The sequence below is a fragment of the Dryobates pubescens genome, chromosome 19 (genome assembly GCF_014839835.1).
Source record: "Dryobates pubescens isolate bDryPub1 chromosome 19, bDryPub1.pri, whole genome shotgun sequence".
In the NCBI taxonomy this organism is placed as follows: domain Eukaryota; kingdom Metazoa; phylum Chordata; class Aves; order Piciformes; family Picidae; genus Dryobates; species Dryobates pubescens.
The window spans coordinates 23,251,978-23,274,993 of NC_071630.1; the positions used below are offsets into that span (position 1 = coordinate 23,251,978).

Here is a 23,016-nt window from a genome sequence, read left to right on the forward strand (position 1 = left end):
GCTAGCCAGGCAGCACCTCTGGAGGGCATCTGCACACCTCTGTGGCTGCTGGGTCCCATCCTCTTTCCAGCACCACCTGCCTGCTCACATCCCAACAGCATCCCAAGCTTTTTTGCCAGCTGTCCTACAGCAGCAGGGTAGAAGCCAGCCAGCTCCAACTCCATTTGCTGGGCTTTAGCTTTGGGGGTGTTGCAGCTTGCTGGAGAGCCTCATGCTGACCTTCACAGCACTGTCAGCCCCTCTTTCCCAACCACTGGAGCTCTCCAGACCCACCTCCAACTAAGCAGAGTGCAGAAAGGATGGAGTTTGGGAGCCCACCTCAAGGTACTATGTAAAGGGTGGATTTGAATAAGCCACTGCAGAGTTTTCCCCCAGCTCAGCACCTTCCAGGGTCTCTCAGCAAGCCAGGAGGTGGGAGGCCTCGATTAAATCTTCTGAAGGGGGATGGAAGTGTGGAGGAGGAAGAGGGAAGTTGGTCTCTTCTGCAATGCACAGCAGCTGCTTGATGCCAGACAGATTCAGAGGTCAGTTGTGAAACACAGATGTGTGAGAAAGAGAGGGAGAGTGAGGGGGAGAGCCATGCATGGAGCTATTTATTCAGTGTCTGCAAAAACTCCTCTATGGACTTGGAGCTGGGCCCTGGATGTCTCTGGAAGAGGCATTTCACCAGCCCTGCTTTGTTTCCAGAGCTCATGCTGGCTGCAAATGCCAGGAAAATAACTGGGATGCAGCCACACTTCAGCTGGGAAGCTTGGGTCCTGATTCCTGAGGTGCTCTGGGGGGAGGAGAGGGGTTTCAGTTCAGAATGGAATAGAATCTATCCTATCCCAGCTGTCTGAGGAAGAAAGCTGAGCGCCTTGGGCCTGTTTAGCCTGGAGAGGAGAAGGCTGAGAGAGGATCTTATCAATGTCTATCAGTATCTGAGGGGTGTGTGTCAAGAGAAGGGGCCAGGCTCTTTTCAGTGGTGTCCTGTAATGGGACAGGGGGCAATGGATACAACCTGGAGCCCAGGAAGCTCCACCTCAGCTCGAGGAGAGGCCTTAGCTGTGAGGGTGCTGGAGCCCTGGAGCAGGCTGCCCAGAGAGCTTGTGGAGTCTCCATCTCTGGAGACTTTCAAGACCCATCTGGATGTGTTCCTGTGTGACCTGCCCCAGGTGGCCCTGCTTTGGCAGGGGTTGGACTGGGTGATCTAAGGAGGTCCCTTCAAACCTCTATGATTCTCTGGTGAGGAACAGTCAGAGGGGGTCTGTATTGGCATGATGAGAAACAACTTGATTGCAGAGACACACATGACAGCCACTGGTTGCTAGGAAGAGCTTCTCTCCTTTCCAGCACAGCAACACATTATTTGGCTCTGTGGCTGTTAGAAGCAAAGTCCCAAGTTTGCTTGCTGAGCACAGCCTGTGTGCTTGGTGACAGTGAGATAGGGGAGACAACTAAATAGCAGTGGTTATGGCCAGGTTAGGAATAAAACAGATCCCCCTCATGAACTGGGTTTACACCACAGGGCTGGTGCAAAGGCAGAGACACAATCCAGGCTTAGGAAGGAGAGAACTTCTTCACCACATGAGCCTCTGGGTTTCACTGCTGTAAGAGCCCTCCCCCTGCCCTGCCTCTACAGAGTCCTCTCCAGTCCCTGACTCCTCTGGAGGTCTGTTCTTTAACCCAGGGTCATTTGGTCCTTTAGCTTGATGGCTAAAGCCTGGATATACCCTGATGGTCCCCCTGAGTGGAGCACTGGTGAACACCCCAAAAGCTGTGGTCAGTTTTGGGGCCCTCACTCCAAGAAGGGCATTGAGAGGTTGGAGAATGTCCAGGAAAGGGCAGCAAAGCTGGGGAAGGGTCTGGAGAGCAGGGCTGGGGAGGAGCAGCCTCGGGACCTCAGTGCCTGGGGCTCCACCAGGTGAATCCTCATTCTGGCAGCACTGTCTCAGCTGGGTGCTGGGGCTCTGCTCCCATGGGGCTCACCCAGACTCCCCTCACCATGCCCAACCCAGCAGGGTCCCTCCTCGCTCTGCTGCTGCCTTCCCCAGCCTGGATGTTGGCACCTACAGAACAAGCCTTAGGAGGAGGCTGAGGGAGCTGGGGGTGTTTAGCCTGGAGAAGAGGAGGCTGAGGGGAGACCTCATTACAGTATCACAGTATCAGAGTATCACCAAGGCTGGAAGAGACCTCAGAGATCATCAAGCCCAACCTGGCACCACAGACCTCATGACTAGACCATGGCACCAAGTGCCACATCCAATCCCCTCTTGAACACCCCCAGGGATGGGGACTCCACCACCTCCCTGGGCAGCACATCCCAAGGGCCAACAACTCTCTCTGGGAAGATCTTTCTCCTCACCTCCAGCCTAAACCTCCCCTGGCACAGCTTGAGACTGTGTCCTCTTGTTCTGGTGCTGGGTGCCTGGGAGAAGAGACCAACCCCCACCTGGCTACAGCCTCCCTTCAGGGAGCTGGAGAGAGCAAGGAGGTCTCCCCTGAGCCTCCTCTTCTGCAGGCTAAGCAACCCCAGCTCCCTCAGCCTCTCCTCCCAGGGCTGTGCTCCAGACCCCTCCCCAGCTTTGTTGCCCTTCTCTGGACACCTTCCAGCAGCTCAACCTCTTTCCTGCCCTGAGGAGCCCAGAGCTGGACACAGGACTCCAGGTGTGGCCTGAGCAGTGCTGAGCACAGGGCAGGATGAGCTCCCTGCTCCTGCTGGCCACGCTGTTCCCCATGCAGGGTTGCTCCTACCACTTCAGAACCATCCTGAAGGAAGACAGTGCATTGCCAGGGGATGGAGGACTGAGCAGCTGGGGAAGAGCAGAGGCAGCAGTGGAGGAAGCAGCATTTTGTGGCTCCTTCCAGCAATCCCAGGGGCAGAGTGCTGCCTATTTTGAGCTCCCAGGGTAGCTGAAACACCACCTTGATATTGATTAGCCAAAGGCCCATCAGATGGGACCTGCTAGGCTGGGGGATGGCACTGAAGGTGCTGGCTGGTCTGGTTTGTTTTTCTGGACTTAATTGCTGGCTTCAGTAGAGAAGCAGAGCGTGGCAGGAGGCTCAGCTCCTCTCACCTCGGGGGAAGTGGGAGCGCCCCCGGAGCTGGGAAGGGAAACAGTCAATCAGGCAGAGTGGCCCCGGGGGGGCTGGAGATTGTAATGTCATTGCCAGCTGGAGGTGATGCCTGGAGAGTGAGAAAAGAAGAGGGGCTCTTCTCTTCTTGGATCCTTAATTGCTCGTTAAGTCATCTAACGAATGCCTGAGCTCCGGGATGGCCTCAGCCCCTGGACGGAGCGGCTGCAGCCCTGGCAGGGGGGAGGAGTGCTTTGAAAACACTCCTGCCTGCTTCCCCCGGGTGGAGAGCTCAGTGCTTCCCTCTGCACAGCCAGACCAAGCCTGGAATATTTTTATGGCCATTCAGCAGGAGCCATAAACTTTCCTGCCAGCCCAGAACTGGGCACAGGACTCCAGGTGTGGCCTCAGCAGTGCTGAGCACAGGGCAGGATGAGCTCCCTGCTCCTGCTGGCCACACTGTCCCTGATGCAGGCCAGGATGCCTTCCACCTGTCATACACACCATCCCCCACCCCCAGCAGTCAAGATCACAGACTAAAGTCCTTCTTCCTACCTGCCTGAAAGCATGGATGCTCTTTCTGCAGCACCCATGCAGAAATATCTGGGCCATAGGGCAGCAGAGCCCCGAGCAGCCTGGCCATCAGCAGGTTCTGTGTTATTGAGAGTCCCTTACAAAGGAGAACTGCAGCCCCAGCAGGGCCAGCAAACCATGCTGCTGGTCCATGAATATTCAGTGAGCTCCTGAAGCACTCCAGGGCACAAAACCAGCCTTTGAAATTAACTCAACTCTTCAAGGTCCTTTCGTTTGTGTCTTGGCTTTGAGGTGTGAGTCACCAAGGCTGTTCCTGCAAACCGAGCAGGATCGGCACAGAGGATGCCTGTGCAGCACTCTGTGAGAAAGACCTGGTGTCCATAAACACAAAGACTTTGTGTCCATGGAGTCTTCACAGCATACACTTTATGGCTGGGATGGTGTCTCCATGCAGTCTAAACAGGAGACTTCCCATGGACTCAGTGAATGGCTTGGGTTGGGAGGGATCTTAAAGACCATCCGGTTCCAACCCTCCTGCCACGGGCAGGCACTCCTCCCACCGGCCCAGGCTGCCCAAGGCTTCATCCAGCCTGGCCTTGAACACCTCCAGGGAGGGGGCAGCCAAACCCTTCAAAGAAAGCCTCTGCAGATTAGCCAGCACCTCTGGGCCCTCAGGAGTCTGGGGAGGGTGTGGGAGATGCCTGTGCAACAAGCAGAGGGGTCATGAATTGGGGTGCCGTGGAGCACCAGCCGCTGCGGGTGGTTAGAGTAGGGCTGAACTCAGCTGTTCCCAGGCTGTCTAGACGTTCCCATCCCAAATCTGAGATGTCTTCCTGACCCAGGCTGTGGCAGAAGGCCATCCTCTGGGAAAAGTTGCTGTGAATCACATTTTTTTCTGCCTGGGAAAGATTCCCTCCAAGGACAGCCAGCTGGCCCTGCCCTCGCTGCCATACTCCATAACCACAGGAGATTCCTCTCCCCCTGAGTCACAGAGCCAGCCAGCCAAGGTGGGCTCCTCTCGAGCCTGGGCTCAGAGCAAAGACCAAGGAGTCAGGAAAAGCAATAAGCCAGCAGCTGAAAACACAGAAGCACTTTGTTTCTGGAACCTTCCTGCTGTCATTTCTGCCAGGAAGCTGCCTCAGCAAGGTCACACAGGTGGCTCCACCGGACAGGGCTGCAGGTTCTGCATCCCTCTGCCTGCCACACAGAGGTCAAGCTCCTTCTGTCCCCAAGAAGCTGCACACAGAGTGCTGGCTGAAGGGAAATACTTGTGGCTGTGAGGTGGATTGCACAAATAACCTCATTCCCTGGGGCTTCCTTATTCCATCCTCCTCTTCCTGATGGCTCAGATGCTGGGGGTCCTAAAGCCCCATCCCCAAGCCTGCAGCCTCTTTACTCCTGGCCACTTGGTGAACAGCCTCTGCAACAGAATCACAGAACTGTTTGGGTTCCAAGAGACCTCTGAGGCGCCATGGGCACCGTGGCCAAATCTCCCAGCTCCCAGTTCTGCCCCGAGCCCCCCCTTGAGCTCCTGTTTCTTTCCTCTGCAGGCTGACGCCAAGATGGTCTGCGACGTGGTGAGTCGGATGGAGGACACAGAGCCCTTCTCTCCAGAGCTGCTCTCAGCTATGATGAGGCTCTGGGCAGACTCTGGCATCCAGGAGTGCTTCAACAGGTCCCGGGAGTACCAGCTTAACGACTCGGCCCAGTAGTGAGTATCCCTGCCCATAGCCTGGCATGCTAAGGAGCTGCCCCTGGGCTTGCCCAAGTCCCACTGCAGCTAAGGACCCCACAGCAGGCTGTATGAGACAGAAAGCATCAAGCAGGGCAGTTGTGTCCCCTCTGGCCAGTCTGAGGTCAGACCTGCTTCCAAACAGCTCAAGGGAGGCTTCTCTGAGCACAGACCCAGTGAGCAGAGGCAGATCAGCCTGTGGACATGGCTGATGGCTTCTCTGTCTGGCAGGTCAGAGGGTGAGGGTGAGCACCTGCTTTGTGTGGCAGGGCAGCTCTTGGGTTTGCTTATCTGATGGTCATGGTGATAAGCAGCTGGATGCCAGCAAAGGGGCAGGGACAGCTTTGCTTTTACAGAGGCACAGCAATCTTCTCATAACACAGCTGGGGGCATCCCTCCCATTGGGGACCATATCCAGATGTGCTCTGCAATGAACCCATGGCTTTGGTCCATCCCACCATAAAGACAGGGCATCAACCCATGAAGGGCTGCTCTGGATCTGAAGACACCCTGGGTGCCTCCCCAGTTTCAGTTCAGACCCTTTCCTCATGAGAAGCCATCCACCCTCCAGCTCAGCAATGAGGCCAAAGCTTCTCATCCCATAGCTTCAACCACAGCAGCTGCTGCAGCCAGGCAGGATGTCCCTGTCCTGGGCAGGGGTCAATAAAGTGGGGGGAAGCACAAGGAACAAGCAGGCACATTTCACAACCACCCCAGGCAGTGCTGCAGGCTGGGCTCAGAGGGGCTGAGAGCAGCCAGGCAGAGAGGGACCTGGGGGTAGTGGGTGACAGCAGCTGAACAGGAGCCAGCAGTGTGCCCAGGGGGCCAAGAAGGCCAAGGGCATCCTGGCTTGCATCAGGAAGAGTGTGGCCAGCAGGAGCAGGGAGCTCATTGTGCCCTGTGCTCAGCACTGCTCAGGCCACACCTGGAGTCCTGTGTCCAGCTCTGGGCTCCTCAGGTTAGGAAAGAGGTTGAGCTGCTGGAAGGTGTCCAGAGAAGGGCAACAAAGCTGGGGAGGGGTCTGGAGCACAGCCCTGGGAGGAGAGGCTGAGGGAGCTGGGGTTGCTTAGCCTGCAGGAGAGGAGGCTCAGGGGAGACCTCATTGCTCTCTGCAACTCCCTGAAGGGAGGTTGCAGCCAGCTGGGGGTTGGTCTCTTCTCCCAGGCACCCAGCAGCAGAACAAGAGGACACAGTCTCAAGCTGTGCCAGGGGAGGTTCAGGCTGGAGGTGAGGAGAAAGCTCTTCCCAGAGAGAGTTGTTGGCCCTTGGGATGTGCTGCCCAGGGAGGTGGTGGAGTCCCCATCCCTGGGGGTGTTCAGGAGGGGACTGGATGTGGCCCTTGGAGCCATGGTTTAGCAGCCATGAGGTGTTGGGTGAGAGGTTGGACTTGATGACCTCTGAGGTCTTTTCCAACCTTGAGGATTCTGTGACTGTTGTGTTTTACAGCAGGGGAAAGGTGCAGCAGCATCAACCACAGGATGGAAAGCTTCCTGCTCCCACAAACGTTTCTGACTGTTTCTCATGAGGTGCTAGGCAATAGGTTGGACTTGATGACCTCTGAGGCCTTTTCCAGCCTGGTTGATTCTGTGCCTCTTTTGGTTCCTGGCTGCCAGAGCCAGGAGCAGGAGCAGTGGCCAAGTCCTAATGCCCCGCCACGTTCAGCCAGCTGTGGTTAGAGCTGCTCTGTTTCCATGCACTTGGAGTTGCAGGCACAAGGGGAGGTCCAGAGAGCCAAGCAGACAATTGTGCCCCTACTTTGTACCCCTGTGGGAGCAAAGCCAGAAGTGAGTCGATTCAGATGGGAGGTCAGGAAGAAGTTCTGCACCAGGAGGGTGAGACTGCACAGCTGCTTTCTGGGAGAGAGAGCAGGAGGTGAAACTCCAGGCTCACAGCCCCCTGTGCAGCTCCTTCCCCTCTGCTCTGCCCTGAGAAGCAACACAAAAGCATCAAGCTCACCTCCTGGCAGAGGTCAGATACCTGCTGCTCCTTAGCTGGCTGCCAGGAGAGTCCAGCCTGGAGAAGAGAAGGCTCTGAGGAGACCTTAGAGCAGCACTCCAGTGTCTGAAGGGGACCTGCAGGAAGGCTGGGGAGGGTCTGTTGAGAAGGGGAGGGAGTGATAGGGGCCAAGGTAGCACCCAGAGGAGCCATCACCTTCCTGCCTATCGAACCGGGGGGCCACCAGGCCCCCCGGCCTTTGTAGTCACCACCACCAGCACCCAGTGTGCACCAGGGGCACTCACCAGGGAGCAGAGGAGGATCCTCAGCCCAGATGGGCTCAGCTTAGGGCTGCTGCCCTTCCTGGAGGGGATTAAATAGGGGAGTGGGTGGGGAGGGCAAAGTGGCCACAGCTGGGGTGGGAGGAGACTCCAATAGAGCACAGGTGCTGTGGGTTTGAGGGGAAAAAGGGGGGAAATGGGGCAGGTGAGGGACTTTAGAGTGTTAGGTATGACAGGACTAGGGGGAATGGAAAATCCAGCTAGAAATGGGGAGATTCAGATTGGATGTGAGGAAGAAGCTGTTCCCCAGGAGGGTGGTGAGAGCCTGGCACAGGCTGCCCGGGGAGGGGGTGGAAGCCCTTGGAGCCATGGTTTAGTAGTCAGGAGGTGTTGGGTGAGAGGTTGGACTTGATGATCCTTGAGGTCTTTTCCAGCCTTATGGATTCAATGAGTCTCTGGTCTTTGGCCCCCAGGGGAGGCTGCAGGCTGCTCCTTGCCCAGGCTGTGTGGCTCTGTGCTCAGCCACGCTGTGAATCCTGCCCAGGCTTCTTTCCTCCAAGCTAGGTCAGACGCGAAGCTGAAGTCCTTCCCCTTTCTGGCCCTGCTGCCCTGTAGGAGCCTCTGGTGGTTCCATCAGCAGGAGCAGAGCTGCTGTCACAGGGCAGGGGCACTGCCACGCCTCCTGCTGCACCTCCAGGCCCTGGTGCCATCACAGCAGATGGTGCTGCAAGTGAGAGCTCAGTTGGCGTTAGTCGCGCCCAGGGACTCCGGCGAAGGGAGGCACGTTGTTCGTTCCAGCCTGCAGTGCTTTGGGGCTGGATGCTTTGGGAGGTTTTTTCTGCATGAGTGAAAGTCTTCAGACAGTTTTCTATTTTTCCTGCCCCCTTCCTCGCTCCCAGACCCTCCCACCCCCCACCCCCCCAAAAACAAGGACTTATCAGTGCTGGTGCTGGGGGTCTGTCTCCTGCTGGCTACTGTCTCCTATCCAAGATGGGCAGCAGCACCTTGCCCGCTCCTCTCCTGTGCCTGCCTGCCTAATGGGTGGACTTCCCTGCAAAGCCCTGCTGCTTTTTTTAGGCCCTAAAGCCAGCCTGTCCTTAGCAAAGGTTTCAGAGCCACTGTGAAGGAACAATAGCAGAAAAGGACCTGGGGGTGTTGGTTGACAGCCTGCTGAACATGAGCCAGCAGTGTGCACAGGTGGCCAAGAAGGCCACCAGCAATCTGGCCTGGGTCAAACACCGTGTGGCCAGCAGGACCAGGCAGGCATCGTGTCCTGTACTGGGCACCTGGAATCCTGAGCTCAGTTCTGGGCTCTTCACTCCAAAGAGGACACTGAGGGGCTGCACTGTGTCCAGAGAAGGGCAACAAAGCTGTTGAAGGGTGTGAAGGACAGGTCTTAGGAAGAGTAGCTGAGGGAACTGGGGTTGGTTAGTCTGGAGAAGAGGCAGAGCATAAACCTCCTTGCTCTCTACAGCTCCCTGGCAGGAGGTTGCAGTGAGGTTGGGGTTGGGCTCTTCTCCTCGGTCTCAGGTGATAGAAGGAGAGGAAATGGCCTGGAATTGTGCCAGGGGAGGCTGAGGTTGGAGATCAGGAATCATTTCTTTGGGGCAAGAGTGGTCAGGGACTGGCAGAGGCTGCCCAGGGAGGTGGTGGAGTGCCCATGCCTGGAGGGGTTCCAGGAAGGTGTGCCCATGGCACTTGGGGCCAGGGTTTGATGGCCACGGTGGTGCTGGGTGCCATGGCTGGACTGGGTGATCTCAGAGGGCTTCTCCAGCCTTAATGGTGCTTCTGTGCATAGAAACCAGCACTTCAGCAAAGAAGGAGCATGAGTGGGGAAGAGGGGAGGTGCTGTAGCAGGCTTCCTGTGTCTTGGATAGCAAAAAGTAACCCCATCAGGCCGGCAAGGGAAGGGAAGAGAGCAAAATGCAGCAGTTGGTTTCATCTTTTTTCACTCCTGCATTTTTTCAGCCTTCCCTGAGGCACATTTCTGGGTGGGTTGAGTTCCACATTCCTAATCTCTTGATTATGTTTTTATTCCTACTTCATCTCCTCTTCCTTTCTTGTCTCTGTGCCTGGGAGCTAAATCGACCTCTGATCATCAAAGAGTCTGGGCATAGCTGATGTCTTTTTTCTTCTCTAGCCAGTCTCTGTCAGGGGAAGCACATCTGTGACCCACATTTGGCTTTCAAAATCAGCAGAAGAGAGGTTTCCAGCTGCTTTCCTTAATCTCCTGCTTTTGTTCAGGCTTGAAAACTCTCCCGTGTTTCCTAGCCCCCAGTTCTGAACCAGCCTGGTCAGTGGAGTAGAGTGCACAGGGCAAGTCTGATCTGACACCACCCAGGGCTGGAGCCCTGCTTTGAGTGGCCTCCAAAGCTTGATGGAGGGGAGGAGAGCAGACGGAGCATCCCCTCCGGCGCCGCTTTCCCGCCTGCAGACCCAAACAGGCACAGGCCCTGCAAGATGTGTAGGCAGAGACAGTTTGCAAGTACACAGACACACACACACACAAAGAAAAAGCCAGACTCCATCTCAACTTCTTCTCCTCCTCTTTCCAAGTACACTGAAAGATCATTTGAGACTGCCAGGGCTGTGAAAATGCAAAGTATTTCAGGCCTGCGTTCAACCCCATCCCAGCTTCACACATAGCTGAGGTGTCAGGGCTAGGAAGCTTCCAGTTGCCTTTGGCTCTCTCTGCAGGGAGTGAAGGGAGGGGGAGATGCCTCCAGGGAGGGATGCAGACCTCACTGCTCAGTGGAGCAAGAAAGATGTGATTGCTGCTCTGCCATAGCTCACCGCAGCCCTGGCAGCCCGAGCCCGTGCCAAGTACTGAGCCCAAACTAGACAGCACTTTGGGTCAGCACTGCATCCTCCAGAGCTCCAAACTCCTCTGGCACCCAACTCAGGATAAAAGATCACAGTGTCTTCCTTCTCAGCCTGTCTCCTGATGTCTTTCCCAAGCAAAAGAATTGTCTTTGCCTGTTGGTATCACCTTCCCTGCTGGCACTGCTTCGCGTCCCACACGCCGGCAGGCGCTTAGCGGCGAGAAAGCGGCGGAGGAAGCGGAGCCAGATGTGCTTGGGATGTGCTGAACACCTTCCAGACTCTGAGAGCAGGCTGTGACATCTCCAGCCTTGGAAATGCTCCACGCTGAGCCACCTGAGCTAACTTCCAAACCGAGTTTAGCCCTGAGGTTGGCCCTGCTGTGGACAGGTCCAGATGAGCTCCAGAGGTCCAAACTGGCACTCCTGGCCGGGGTTAGAAATGCTGAGTGCAGCAGCAGCAGGGAGGGGATTGTCCCCTGGGACTCAGCTCTCAGTGTTGTGTCCTGCTTTGGGCACCTCAGCACAAGAGAGCTGTGGAGGTGCTGCAGCCAGGGCAGGGGAGGGCAATGAAGCTGGGAAGGGCCTGGAGAAGAAATCCGATGAAGAGCCACTGGAGGAGCTGGGGCTGGTTAGTGTGAAACAGAGGGGGCTGAGGGGAGACCTCAAGGCTCCCTACAACTACCTGAAAGGACCTTGTGGAGAGGCTGCTGCTGGTCTCTGCTCCCAGGTGATTAGAGACAGAACAAGAGGGAACAGCCTCAAGCTGCCACTGGGTAGGTTTAGGCTGGACATTGGGAAGAAGTTTCTCACAGAAAGAGAGGTCAGGCACTGGAATGTGCTGCCCAGGGAGGTGGTGGAGTCCCCAGCCCTGGCTGTGTTTGAAGGTGGTTTGGATGTGGTGCTTGGGGATATGGTTTAGGGGTGACCCTTGTAGAGCAGGGTTCTGGGTTGGACTTGGTGCTCCTGGGGGTCTCTTCCAACCTGAATGTTCCTGTGGTTCTGTGATTCTTCCTCTCTTAACACTGGGTTTAAAAGGGAGAAGGGATTCTACTACAGCTCTACTACAATGCCCAGGTCCCATCAGGGCAAACCTTTAGACCGGGGGGACCGGTGGGACGTGGGCATTACGCAGGACTGCCAGGACATGGCCCACTTTAATGAGCTGCAATTGTTGCTGGCTCTCTCTGCCTGAAGAAAGAAGGATTGTAGGTCAAGGTTTGGCATTAATATTCCTGTCAGGTGCACAGATGCCATTTTCTCCTCACGCCTCTTGCATCCGAATAGGCCTCTGCCGCCTGCCCCTCTCGCTCCTGGCTGCCACTTTGCCCTCCCTTGCCTTTAATTGGAGGCAGCAGCAGCAGCAGAAATAGAACAATCCAATTAATTGGCATGACTTGCTTTGGGTTGTTTATTGAACAACCCACCACCTTTGCAGCACCAAAGCAGAGGTAGGGGAATGCATCCCAAGATACATTTGTCTGCATTTATGCCCTCATTTACCCCTCCACACCCCCCATAAGGAAATATCTCCCCCAGCTTTGAATAATTAAGTTCCCCCTATGATAAGAAAACAAAAGAGCTCCTAAAGGTGGTTGACTGCAGCCATCAGCCTTGCCCTGTTCCCACTAATGAGATGCAAATAGCTCCCCAGCTCTCAGCATCAGCCTGGTAGGGTCTTGGCTTGGGGCTTGGGAGAGGGTTCAGGCTGCATTACTACCTTCAGCAATCCAAGGATCACAGGATCACAGGATTGTCAGGGCTGGAAGGGAGCTCAGGGCTCAGCCAGCTCCAGCCCCTGCCATGGGCAGGGACACCTCACACCACAGCAGGCTGCTCACAGCCACCTCCAGCCTGGCTGCAAACACCTCCAGGCAGGAGGCTTCCACCACCTCCCTGGGCAGCCTGTGCCAGGCTCTCACCACCCTCCTGGGGAACAACTTCTTCCTCACAGCCAATCTGAATCTCCCCACTTCTGGTTTTGCTCCATCCCCCCAAGTCCTATCCCTCCCTGACACCCTCAGAAGTCCCTCCCCAGCTTTCTTGGAGCCCCCTTCAGATCCTGGAAGGCCACAATGAGGTCTCCTGGGAGCCTTCTCCTCTCCAGCCTGCACAACCGCAACTCCCTCAGTCTGTGCTCACAGCAGAGCAGCTCCAGCCCTCTGCTCCTCCTCATGGCCCTGCTCTGGACACCTTCCAGCCCCTCCAGATCCTTCCTGGCACAGAGGCTCCAGAACTGGAGGCAGTGCTCCAGGTGGGGTCTCAGCAGAGTGGAGCAGAGGGGCAGAATCCCCTCCCTGCCCTGCTGGCTGTGCTGGCTGGCTATGGAATGGCTATCCCTGCATGGCTACACCCAGAGCTGAGTGTGAGCTGGGCACCTTGCCTTTGAGTGCAGCTGGATGTTTGCCAGCACCTCACCCTGCAGCCCCACTCTGACCATGGAGCCACAGAACTGTCAGGGTTGGAAAGGACCTCAAGGCTCAGCCAGGTCCATCCCCCCTGCCATGGGCAGGGACACCTCAGGTTGCTCAGAGCCCCAAACAGCTTGGTCTTAAAAACTTCCAGGGATGGAGCTTCCACCTACCCAAAAGGGAAGGAGCCAAGCAGCATCTCACCCTGCCTGGAGGAGGAAACGCTGCCAAGACTGGGGACCCATCTCTTGCTTGGAGATGAGGAGCAGGCAGCAGCACTGATAAGCACAGCACAGGGCGTCCACCCCTGAGGAAACCTCCTGAACCCAGGATAATCTGTTCTCATCACCAGCTGACAGACCCAACAGGGATTTCTTCCTGCTTGCAGCGGGCTGGGGGTGTCAGAGGCAGTGCAGAAAGAGTTGACTCTCTTTTGGCTGAGTGTTTGTGTATTTTTAGGCTGAAGTCTCCTTATGAAACCAACTGGAGCTGGCAGGCTGCCACCAAGGGTTGGGGTTCTGGTGTGTTCAGTTTGGGTTTGCACTGCTCTCCCTTTCCCCAGCTCTGCCTTGCAGCAGGCAGAGTTCCTGCCCTACATCTACCCCATCACTGTGATCTCTGCCCATGGCAGGGGAGCTGCAGCTGGATGATCTTTAAGGTCCCTTCCAAGCCAAGCCATTCTCTCAGTCTTTCACCCCAACCTCCATCCCATGTAGAGGCATGGCAGTGCAGGGATGCAGCTCCACAGCCAGGCTCTCCTGGGAACCCACAGCCCTGGCTCCTCCTCTCCCTGCAGAGCCAGGGAGCCCAAGCATCCCTCTCCCTTCCTGCACCCTGCAGTTTCACGTCCCATGTGCCCCCAGCTCTGCCACCACAGCCTGTGCTGTGCTACAGACAGCACCACTCACATGAGGGCAGGACCCGGGGTGTCTTCTACCAGTGAGACTCTCTTAGGGCATCCTATCACTCTTTGAAGCTCCAGCAAGGCTGATGTCCCTCTATGGGGATGATTCCTGCTTTAAGCCAGCTCCTCAGCACCCAGCTCCTTGGTCCCCAGGGGCTGTGAGCTCTGTCCCCTCGCAGCAGTGGGGACCAGCTGGCTGCTCACAGCCTCAATCTTCTACAGGGTGTCTGCAGGCAAAGCTGTCAGGAGACCACTGTGCCCTGGTGGCTCTTCTACACATGACTGGCATCAGGTCTGGTGCTGTCTGTGATGCTGGGAGGCAAGTGTGGCTTGTGACATGTGGTTTCCTGATGCATTTGCTGTCCCTCTGAAATCCTCACAGGGCAAAGAATGGCAGGAACATGGGAATTGCTTTGTAGCTGGGCTCCAGGATGGAGCAGGGCAGCTTCAACATGGCTCTGCAGGTATCAGGGGTGACATTGTGACACAGAGATGCTTCCCACTCCCTCCCCTGGGCCCTATCCCAGGAATCACAGAATCACAGAAGCATTTGGTTGGAAAAGCCCTCTGAGATCATCCAGTCCAACCATCAACCCAACCCCACCGTGGCCATCAAACCATGTCCCCAGGTGCCATGGCCACAGCTTTCTTGAACCCCTCCAGGCATGGGGACTCCACCAGCTCCCTGGGCAGCCTCTGCCAGTCCCTGGCCACCCTTGCAGTCAAGACAGTTTTCCTCATCTCCACCCTCAGCCTCCCCTGGCACAATTCCAGGCTATTTCCTCTCCTTCTCTCACCTGAGACTAGGGAGAAGAGACCAATGCCTACCTCACTGCAACTCCTGTCAGGGAGCTGTAGAGAGCAATCATCCCAGTTTGGAAGGAAGAGCTGGCAAAGGACTTTGCTGTGGACTGGGAAGTGCTTGGGAGCTCTTGTGCAGAGCTGCCTGCCTCGAGCTGTGGCACGAACAGCTCAGGAGGAGCCGCTCCAGCCCCTTGCAAGGCAGACCAGCTCCATGCACTCAGAATCACAGAATGGCAGGAGCTGGAAAGGACCTCTGGAGATCATCCAGTCCAACCCCCCACCAGAGCAGCACCACCCAGGGCAGGTCACACAGGAACGCAACCAGACAGGGCTTGGAAGTCTCCAGGGGAGACTCCACAACCTCTCTGGGCAGCCTGCTGCAGTGCTCAGTCACCCTGACAGTGAAGAAGTTTCTCCTCACTCATGATGCAGTTATCTCCCTTTTCTCCTCCTTTATGCTCTCAAAGCCACCAGCCTTCCCCTGTCCCATGTTCCTCTAGCACCAGGCCACCAGCCCTTCTCCCCTCCCCTGACCTCAAGGGTGCAATTCCCAGGTCAGTCCCACTGTCACCATCCTGCCCCTGCTCAGGGGTTGGAATGGAGGAGAAGAGAGGAGAAGAGAGGAGAAGAGAGGAGAAGAGAGGAGAAGAGAGGAGAAGAGAGGAGAAGAGGAGAAGAGAGGAGAAGAGAGGAGAAGAGAGGAGAAGAGAGGAGAAGAGAGGAGAAGAGAGGAGAAGAGAGGAGAAGAGAGGAGAAGAGAAGAGAATTAACCAGGTTGGAAGAGACCTTTGAGCTCATCCAGCCCAACCTCTCACCCAGCACCATCTGATCAACTCAACCATGGCACCAAGCACCCATCCAGGCTCTTCCTAAACACCTCCAGGGATGGGGACTCCACCACCTCCCTGGAGCAATTCATCACCCCCCTCACCCTGACCCAGGAGAGCCCAAAATCCACTGGAGTGACTGCTGGGGGGCATACAGCTACTTCCTGCCCTCTCTGGAGGGCTGGCCCCTGCTGGAAGAGGGGAGCAGGGCAGCATCCCCACACTCAGGTGGTTAAGGTTAGGAGCTAAACCCAAAAGCAACCATGAGCTTAGCTAAAACAGCCTCCAGCTTTCAACACACATTACGACAGCCATTGGAATATTGCTTTGGTCTGCTGCTTCCTAAGCCCTCTGGCTTACAGTTGAAAGCCTTTTGTCTGTGAACAGGAGACTCTGAAAGCCCTTTTTATATTTCCTTAAGCAAATAGTCCTTCTCATAGCCAGCCCTGAGGAGCTGAGGCTTTGAGAGAACAAAACTGAAGGGGGGGATCAAACCAAACAACAAATTAGCAAACACTGTGACACTTGGCAGAAAATCAGAGGGCTTGGCAGTGACAGGGATGAAGCACCCAGAGCTTGGGTGGTGGCACAGCTCCCAGGGGGAAGGCAGAGGGCCCTGCCCCCCACCCCTGAGAGTCTCTTGATGCCCATGGGTCAGGGGCTGAAGCTCCTTGCATCTGCTGCCCAATGGGGACAATAAACATGCTTCCTATTGATGAGATCATGGAGCCACAGGCTTGGCTGGGCTGGAAAAGCCCCCCAAGATCATCCAGTCCAGCCAGCAACCCAACCCCACCATGGCCATCAAACCCTGGCCCCAAGTGCCATGGGCACTCCTTTCTGGAACCCCTCCAGGCATGGGGACTCCACCACCCCCTTGGGCAGCCTCTGCCAATCTCTGACCACTCTTGCAGCAAAGAAATGATTCCTAACATCCAACCTCAGCCTCCCCTGGCACAATTCCAGGCCATTTCCTCTCCTATCACCTGAGACTAGGGAGAAGAGACCAACCCCAAGCTCATTGCAGCCTCTATTCAGGGAGCTGTGCAGAGCAAGGAGGTCTCCCCCCAGCCTCCTCTTCTCCAGGCTAAACACCCCCAGCTCCCTCAGCCTCCTCCTAAGGCTTGTTCTGGAGGTGCCAACATCCAGGCTGGGGAAGGCAGCAGCAGAGCGAGGAGGGACCCTGCTGGGTTGGGCATGGTGAGGGGAGTCTGGGTGAGCCCCATGGGAGCAGAGCCCCAGCACCCAGCTGAGACAGTGCTGCCAGAATGAGGATTCACCTGGTGGAGCCCCAGGCACTGAGGATTTCACAGAGTAATTGATGTAATAGCTCTCATTAGCCCTGCAGCAAACACCACTTGGTTTAGTGCTTGTCCAGGCCAAGTGCTGAGCCAATATTCGATCCCCAGCCATCGATTCCTACTGCTTTTTAGGTGGGAAAGAGGGAAAGGATGGAGTTTCTTTCTTCATGCAGAAGACACAGTGGGGCTCAGCAGCACAGGCATGAGATTGGGTATGGCCAGTGCCATACATCCAGGGTGTAAAAGGGGCATCCTGAGGACTCAACAGGTCCAAGTGCCAGGTTCTGCACATTGGCCACAACCACCCCAGGCAGTGCTACAGGCTGGGGACAGGGTGGCTGAGAGCAGCCAGGCAGAAAGGGACCTGGGGGTAGTGGTTGACAGCAGCTGAACAGGAGCCAGCAGTGTGCCCAGGCACACTGGTACTGTGCTGGTAGCAGGAGAGCCGTTTCCAAACCCTCCTGCAGGCAGCCAGCAGCCAGTGCCTCCTCCCAGGCAGTGCTCATGTCACTTGGAACACTTGCAGGTAAACAGCTCCACCAACAAGCCCCAGGATGAGCAACACTGCACCAGGGAGCATGCTGAGCAGGGAGGCCGACCCTGCAGCAGGCAGGAGAGGGAAGAGAACCGAGGACAGGAGGACGACACTAAAGGCAGCTGCTGGGAGTTGGGAGCAGAGTGCAGGCAAAACTCTTTGCTCAAATCATGCAGAAGTGTCAGGGCTGGAAGGGAGCTCAAGGCTCAGCCAGCTCCAGCCCCCTGCCATGGGCAGGGACACCTCACACCACAGCAGGTTGCTCACAGCCACCTCCAGCCTGGCTGCAAACACCTCCAGGGATGAGGCTTCCACCACCTCCCTGGGACCACTGATCCCTGCCCACTCTTGCAGCTGGAAGCAGCAGCTTTGCAGGAAGAACTCCCCAGAGGAGGGTCTCATCAAGCAAAGGAATGACACAAATCCAGAAGTTACAAATAAGCTAGGGGGGGAAAGGCTGCATGTTTCTACCCAGGAGCTCAGCTCCCTGTAGCCTGCCCAGGGGACCACCCTTAAGTGGGGGGAGTCAGCCTCTTCTCCCAGTGATAGGACATAGGGACATGGCCTCCAGTTGTGCCAGGGGATACTTAGGCTGGACACAAGGAACGGTGTCTTCCACAAAAGGGTTGTCAAGCTTAGGTTGGAGGTTTAGGATGGAGATGAGGAGGAATTTCTTCCACAAAAGGGTTGTCAAGCTTAGGTTGGAGGTTTAGGATGGAGATGAGGAGGAATTTCTTCCCCAGAAGGGTTGTCAAGCCCTTGAACAGGCTGCCCAGGGCAGTGGTGGAGTCCCCATCCCTGGAGAGATTGAAAAGCCCTGGAGGCGTGGTGCTGAGGGCCACGGTTTAGTGGCGGCCTGGCAGTGCTGGGTTAAGGGCTGGAATTGATGACCTTACAGGTCTCTTCCAACCAAATTGCTTCTGGGATCCTTCAGCTTTGTCCTGAACACGACTCAGGTGGAATGGAATCCCATGTTGGTCAGTTCATGCTCACCTGTCCTGTCCAGTCCTCCACTTACTTGCTGCAGCCCAAGGTGGTGCAGTGACCCTGGTCAGCACAGGAGCGAGTCCAGGCAAGAACCCTTCTGCACCACAACCCTTGGCAGCAGCTCTGAGCAACAAATGTTATCACTGCTGGGAACAGCCACTGGCTGTGAGAACATGCCCTGGACTGCAGACAGTGCCAGCACTGGGCAGAGACTGAGCTGAGAATTCAGAACAGAATTTGTTCTGCTCTAGCTCAGACCAGGAGGAGTGGAGGGCAAGCAGCTTGGCTCCAGAGGAGGGGAGAGCTCCTGCACAGATACACAGTCCACATCAGCAGGGGAAAGCTGAGGGGAAATGGGAGGAAATCCAGCCCCTGCCCTTGAACATACATCCCTGCAGCCTCTGCTATGTGCTCCCAGAGCAGCAGAGCCACATTACACACCTCCCTGGGTTTGTCTGCAGTCTCCAGCTGCTCCCTTCACGGTGTGCCACTGGCTCCCTGCCTACCCATGCCAAGTCTAGGTCCCCTCCAGCACCTGGGAGATGCCCCTGGGGAGCACTGGCTGCCTGTTCCCTGGCTCCTCCCTCCACCTTGCTCATCCTCCTCTGTTTTCCCCACTTAATGCCTTGAATCTCATCAGCCCTCAGCCCAAGGGACAAGTGGGTCATGCAGTGAGTGCATGAAGAGGACTGAACACGGACAAGATGTGTGGGTCTGCAAATCAGCAGCAGTGCAGGCATGAGGGCTGCAATGCTGCTGAGGGGCCTGGAGCATCACTGTCAGGAAGGGCTGAGAGCCCTGGGGCTGTTGAGCCTGGAGAAGAGCAATGCTCAGCAAGAGCTGAAGGGTGGAGGAAAAGAGGATGGGGCCAGGCTCATGTCCAGCAAGAGGACAAGAGGCACAGAATGGTAGCCTGAAGATGAGGAGAAACCTCCTTGGTGTGAGGCTGCTGGAGGCCTGGAGCAGGCTGCCCAGAGAGGCTGTGGAGTCTCCTGCTCTGGAGAGATGCCAACCCCCCCTGGGCACTGTGATCCTGGCAAGCTGGGCACCCACAGGTGCCCTGCTTCAGCAGGGGGGTTGGACTGGGTGATCTGCAGAGGTCCCTTCCAACCCCCACCGTGCTGCCATTCTCTGATGACCCAGACCTGTCCCACAGCCTTCCCAGTGTGGACCTAGTGGGGCACTCTTGGGACTCAAGGGCTTCTTCTTCTTTTCCCTCTGCAATGGGAGCCAAAAGCTCTTCCTTTTGAGCAGCCTCCAACACTGATTGGCCACAGCTGATCCTTCCATCAGCTGGTGCAGTGCCACCACCAGCTGAATACATCTTGCCTGCATCTGTGATTGCTTCTTAGCTTGGTGTCTAAATGCAGCACCATTGATCTGCAGAACTCATCAAAATCCACGTAGGGAAGGCATGAACTCACACTGGATGGAGCAGGGAAGTGCACAGCAGCATCCATTTTCAGCCTGCTTTGCTCACACACACACACACAAGAACCCAGCCCACAGTGATCTCTCTCTCAAGTTCTTGGCTTGGCTTAGGCTTTAATCATCACTTGTAGCACCTTTCTGTGGGCTGCTCTTGGTGGAGGGAGGATATTTCTTCCTTCCAACAGGCCAGCATTGTAGAATCACAAAATCATTTGGGTTGGAAGAGACCTTGGAGGTCCTCAAGTCCAACCATTGAAGCGTGGTAGAGTTCCAGCCCCTACATGGGCAAAAGCTCCTGACTGCCACTTAGGGAACCCAAACTGACTTCCAAGGGCCATCACAGCCCCCCTGCTGTGGCCTATCCCCTTAGTGCTCCCATTCCTCTGACAGCAAGTGTGCTGAATGCCATTTCCCTGCTCCACTGGGAGGTTGGGAGGACAGGTTGGTCACACTCAGCAGGAGCTGAGGTGCTCCAGAGGCTGAGAATGCAGGGCAAAGACCCTGCTTGTGCTAACCCCCCATCTGCTTGAGATGCTCTCCTCTTCTGCTGCAGCCAAGAAGCAGCTCAGCAAAAGCATTTACTGGCAATGAAGTCCATGCTGGTGGAAGAATTCCTGATCTTTTCCAGACCTAAAACTGCTCTGAGCCAGCTCCATCCTCCCATTGGAAGTGAAGTGCTCCTGGGCCAGTTCAAACTTCCACCACCAAGCAGGCAGAGACTCCAAGTCCATCCACCTGGCTTACTGAAGCCCCTTGGCCTGCAGCTTGCTCCCAAGAGATGTGGTCACTGGCAGGTCCATGAGCAAGCAGCAGAGGCTGTGGGATGTGCTGCCCAGGGAGGTGGTGGAGTCCCCATCCCTGGGGGTGTTCAAGAGGGGATTGGATGTGGTACTTGGTGCCATGGATTAGTTGTCAGGAGGTGTTAGGTATTAGGTGATAGGTTGGGCTTGGTGATCTCTGGGATCTTTTCCAACCTGGATGGTTCTGATTCTCTGATTCTTCCCAGTCTGGGCCAAACCACTGAGCCCCACGTGGGTGAACCTCCTGCCTTGCATGGGTGCAGCCCGAGCCCTGCTGCGGCGCGGGGGCTGCGTCCTCTGATCAGGGCTCCTGCATTATCCCCAGATCCCTGAGGCTTATTTTTAGCCTCTCCTTTTCTTTCCTTTCTTTCTTCTTCTATTATTTTTTTGGGTATTATTTTTGCAGTACAGAAAGCCATCAGCCCCACTGTCAGCAGGTTTGGAACAGCAGTTCTGGAGCAGAAAGGGAAAAAGCACCGAGCCCACTTAGCTGTGGTGGAGAGGTTTAGGCACAGATCCGGATTGCTCCTAGGGTGCTGAGTCCCACCCCCCCTCATCTCTGCTCCAGCTCAGCTGCTGACCTACAGAGCTGATAATCAGAAGGAATCACAGACTGGTCTGGGTTGGAAGGGACCTTTAAAGCTCATCCAGTCCAGCCCCCTCTGGAGCAGCACACTCAGTGCTCTGGGGACATGCACTCTGCCACCCAAGGAAACCCATTGCCACCAGCTTGCACGCCTACCTGCTCCCCTGGAAGAACAGACAGACAACCAAGCTCTGCCTGGGGTGGAAAACAAACCTCCCCCTGCTCACACCTCACCCTTTGGCTGCCCATCATACTTGGCATTCATTTGTCCTACTCCACTCTGCTGAGACCCCTCCTGGAGCACTGCCTCCAGTTCTGGAGCCTCTGTGCCAGGAAGGATCTGGAGGGGCTGGAAGGTGTCCAGAGCAGGGCCATGAGGAGGAGCAGAGGGCTGGAGCTGCTCTGCTGTGAGCACAGACTGAGGGAGTTGGGGTTGAGGCTCCTTTAGAGGCCACCAGAAGGTGTCCCTGGAGCCTTCTCTTCTCCAGGCTGAACCCCCAACTCTCTCAGCCTGTTCTCCCATCATTGCTGTGGCCTCCTCTGGCCCCACTCCAGCAGGTCCCTGTCTGCTGAGGGCTGCACAGCTGCTGCCTGGTGACTCTGCTCACCTACAAGTGATGCTAAAAATTCCCCTGCATCCAGTCACGCCTTGGAAAGCTGCAAGTCTAACTAGGGCAGCCTAACTCCAACCTGCCTTTGTTCCTCCCTGCTGCCTACCATTAGGATGAATATCAGCTTGTCAAGCTGATCTCGATGCACAAGCCCTCTGTAGCCCTGCTTCAGTGCAGGATGGGGGCAGGAAAAAGGCTGCATCCCAGGTAGCATCCCCTCTGCCGAGGTTGGGCACCATTTCCCAGAGAGAGCAATCAAAACCCAGGGCACCCAGCACAGTTCATTCAGGAAAAGAACCCCCAGGAGCCTCTGGGCCTGGTGAGCACCACCCAAGCTGTTGTCAGGCTCCAGAAGTGGCTTGTTGCTGGTTGCATTTAAGGGAGGGAAGCCTGGGGAGTGTCCATGCTGGTAGCTCATCTTGTTAGACACGAGGTGAGGTTTAGGCATCAGGACAGCAGAGCCTGCTGTGTAATTCCTGGGTTTGCCTTCAAGGCAGGACTGGCTGAGGGGAAAACACAGCCAGAAACAAAGAACACCTTGCCCCAAAGTCCAGGAGTCAAGTCCCAAGACCTTCCTTCTCTGGGCTGGGCTCAGAAAACAGCAGGAGCTGCTCTGCCCTCTCAGCTGCATTGCTTGTGTCCTACAGTCGTCCTGCCTGCCATCACCCACCTGCAAGCACCTGAGGAGCAGCCTGGAACACCTCCTGGCTTCCTCAGGGGGACAGGAGGGCTCTGCACACACACTTCTGAGGGGACCTGATAGCACTGCTGCCTCTCAGTCCTTTCATAGCTGAAGGATGTTGAAGCCCCATGTTGCATCACCACATGGTTCCTTCTCTTCTGGTAGAAGCCACTAGCAGAGGTCACAAGGCAGTTGTAGAACCACTACCTGACACTCCCCAAGCCCAGGGTGTGTCCTCTGAATCCTTATTCCACAGCCCCCAGACACTGAATTAGTTCAGTGCTAAATACACTCTGAGCTGTGTGCTCCTCGGTGGAAGGGAGGAGGAAGCTGAGGTATCAGCTGGGCTGAACTGCAGATAACCTTCCACTCATGAACTGGGCAGGGGGGCTTGGGTGGAGACATCCCTGGAGGTGTTCAGGAAGAGCCTGGATGGGTGCTTGGTGCCATGGTTGAGTTGATCAGATGGTGCTGGGGGAGAGGTTGGACTGGATGAGCTCAAAGGTCTCTTCCAACCTGGTTAATTCTGTTCTACTCTACTCTACTCTACTCTACTCTACTCTACCTTTGCATAAGCATCTAGAGCTAGAGGAAATGGATCCTGCTCGTGACAACCCCAATCAGGACCTCAGCATTTGCCAGGGCACGTTGTTGGAGCTGACCCTTGAGTGCCTCTGTGCAGGGAGTAGAAAATAGCCCAGCAGTGACTCAGCTGCACCTGTTGACAACTCATAGACTCAGAGCATTGTCAGGGTTGCAATGGACCTCAAGGAGCATTCAGT

General features: G+C 56.1%; 1 protein-coding gene across 2 annotated transcripts in view; it reads left to right on the plus strand.

Moving 5' to 3' along the window:
* Positions 1-23,016, plus strand: part of GNAO1 (G protein subunit alpha o1) — a 177,845-nt gene that overhangs the window by 117,492 nt on the left and 37,337 nt on the right. For both annotated transcript variants that reach the window (XM_054170043.1, XM_054170042.1), the window contains exon 4: positions 5,139-5,299. In XM_054170043.1, the coding sequence (XP_054026018.1) occupies positions 5,139-5,299 (161 nt within the window). The remainder of the gene's footprint in view (positions 1-5,138; positions 5,300-23,016) is intronic.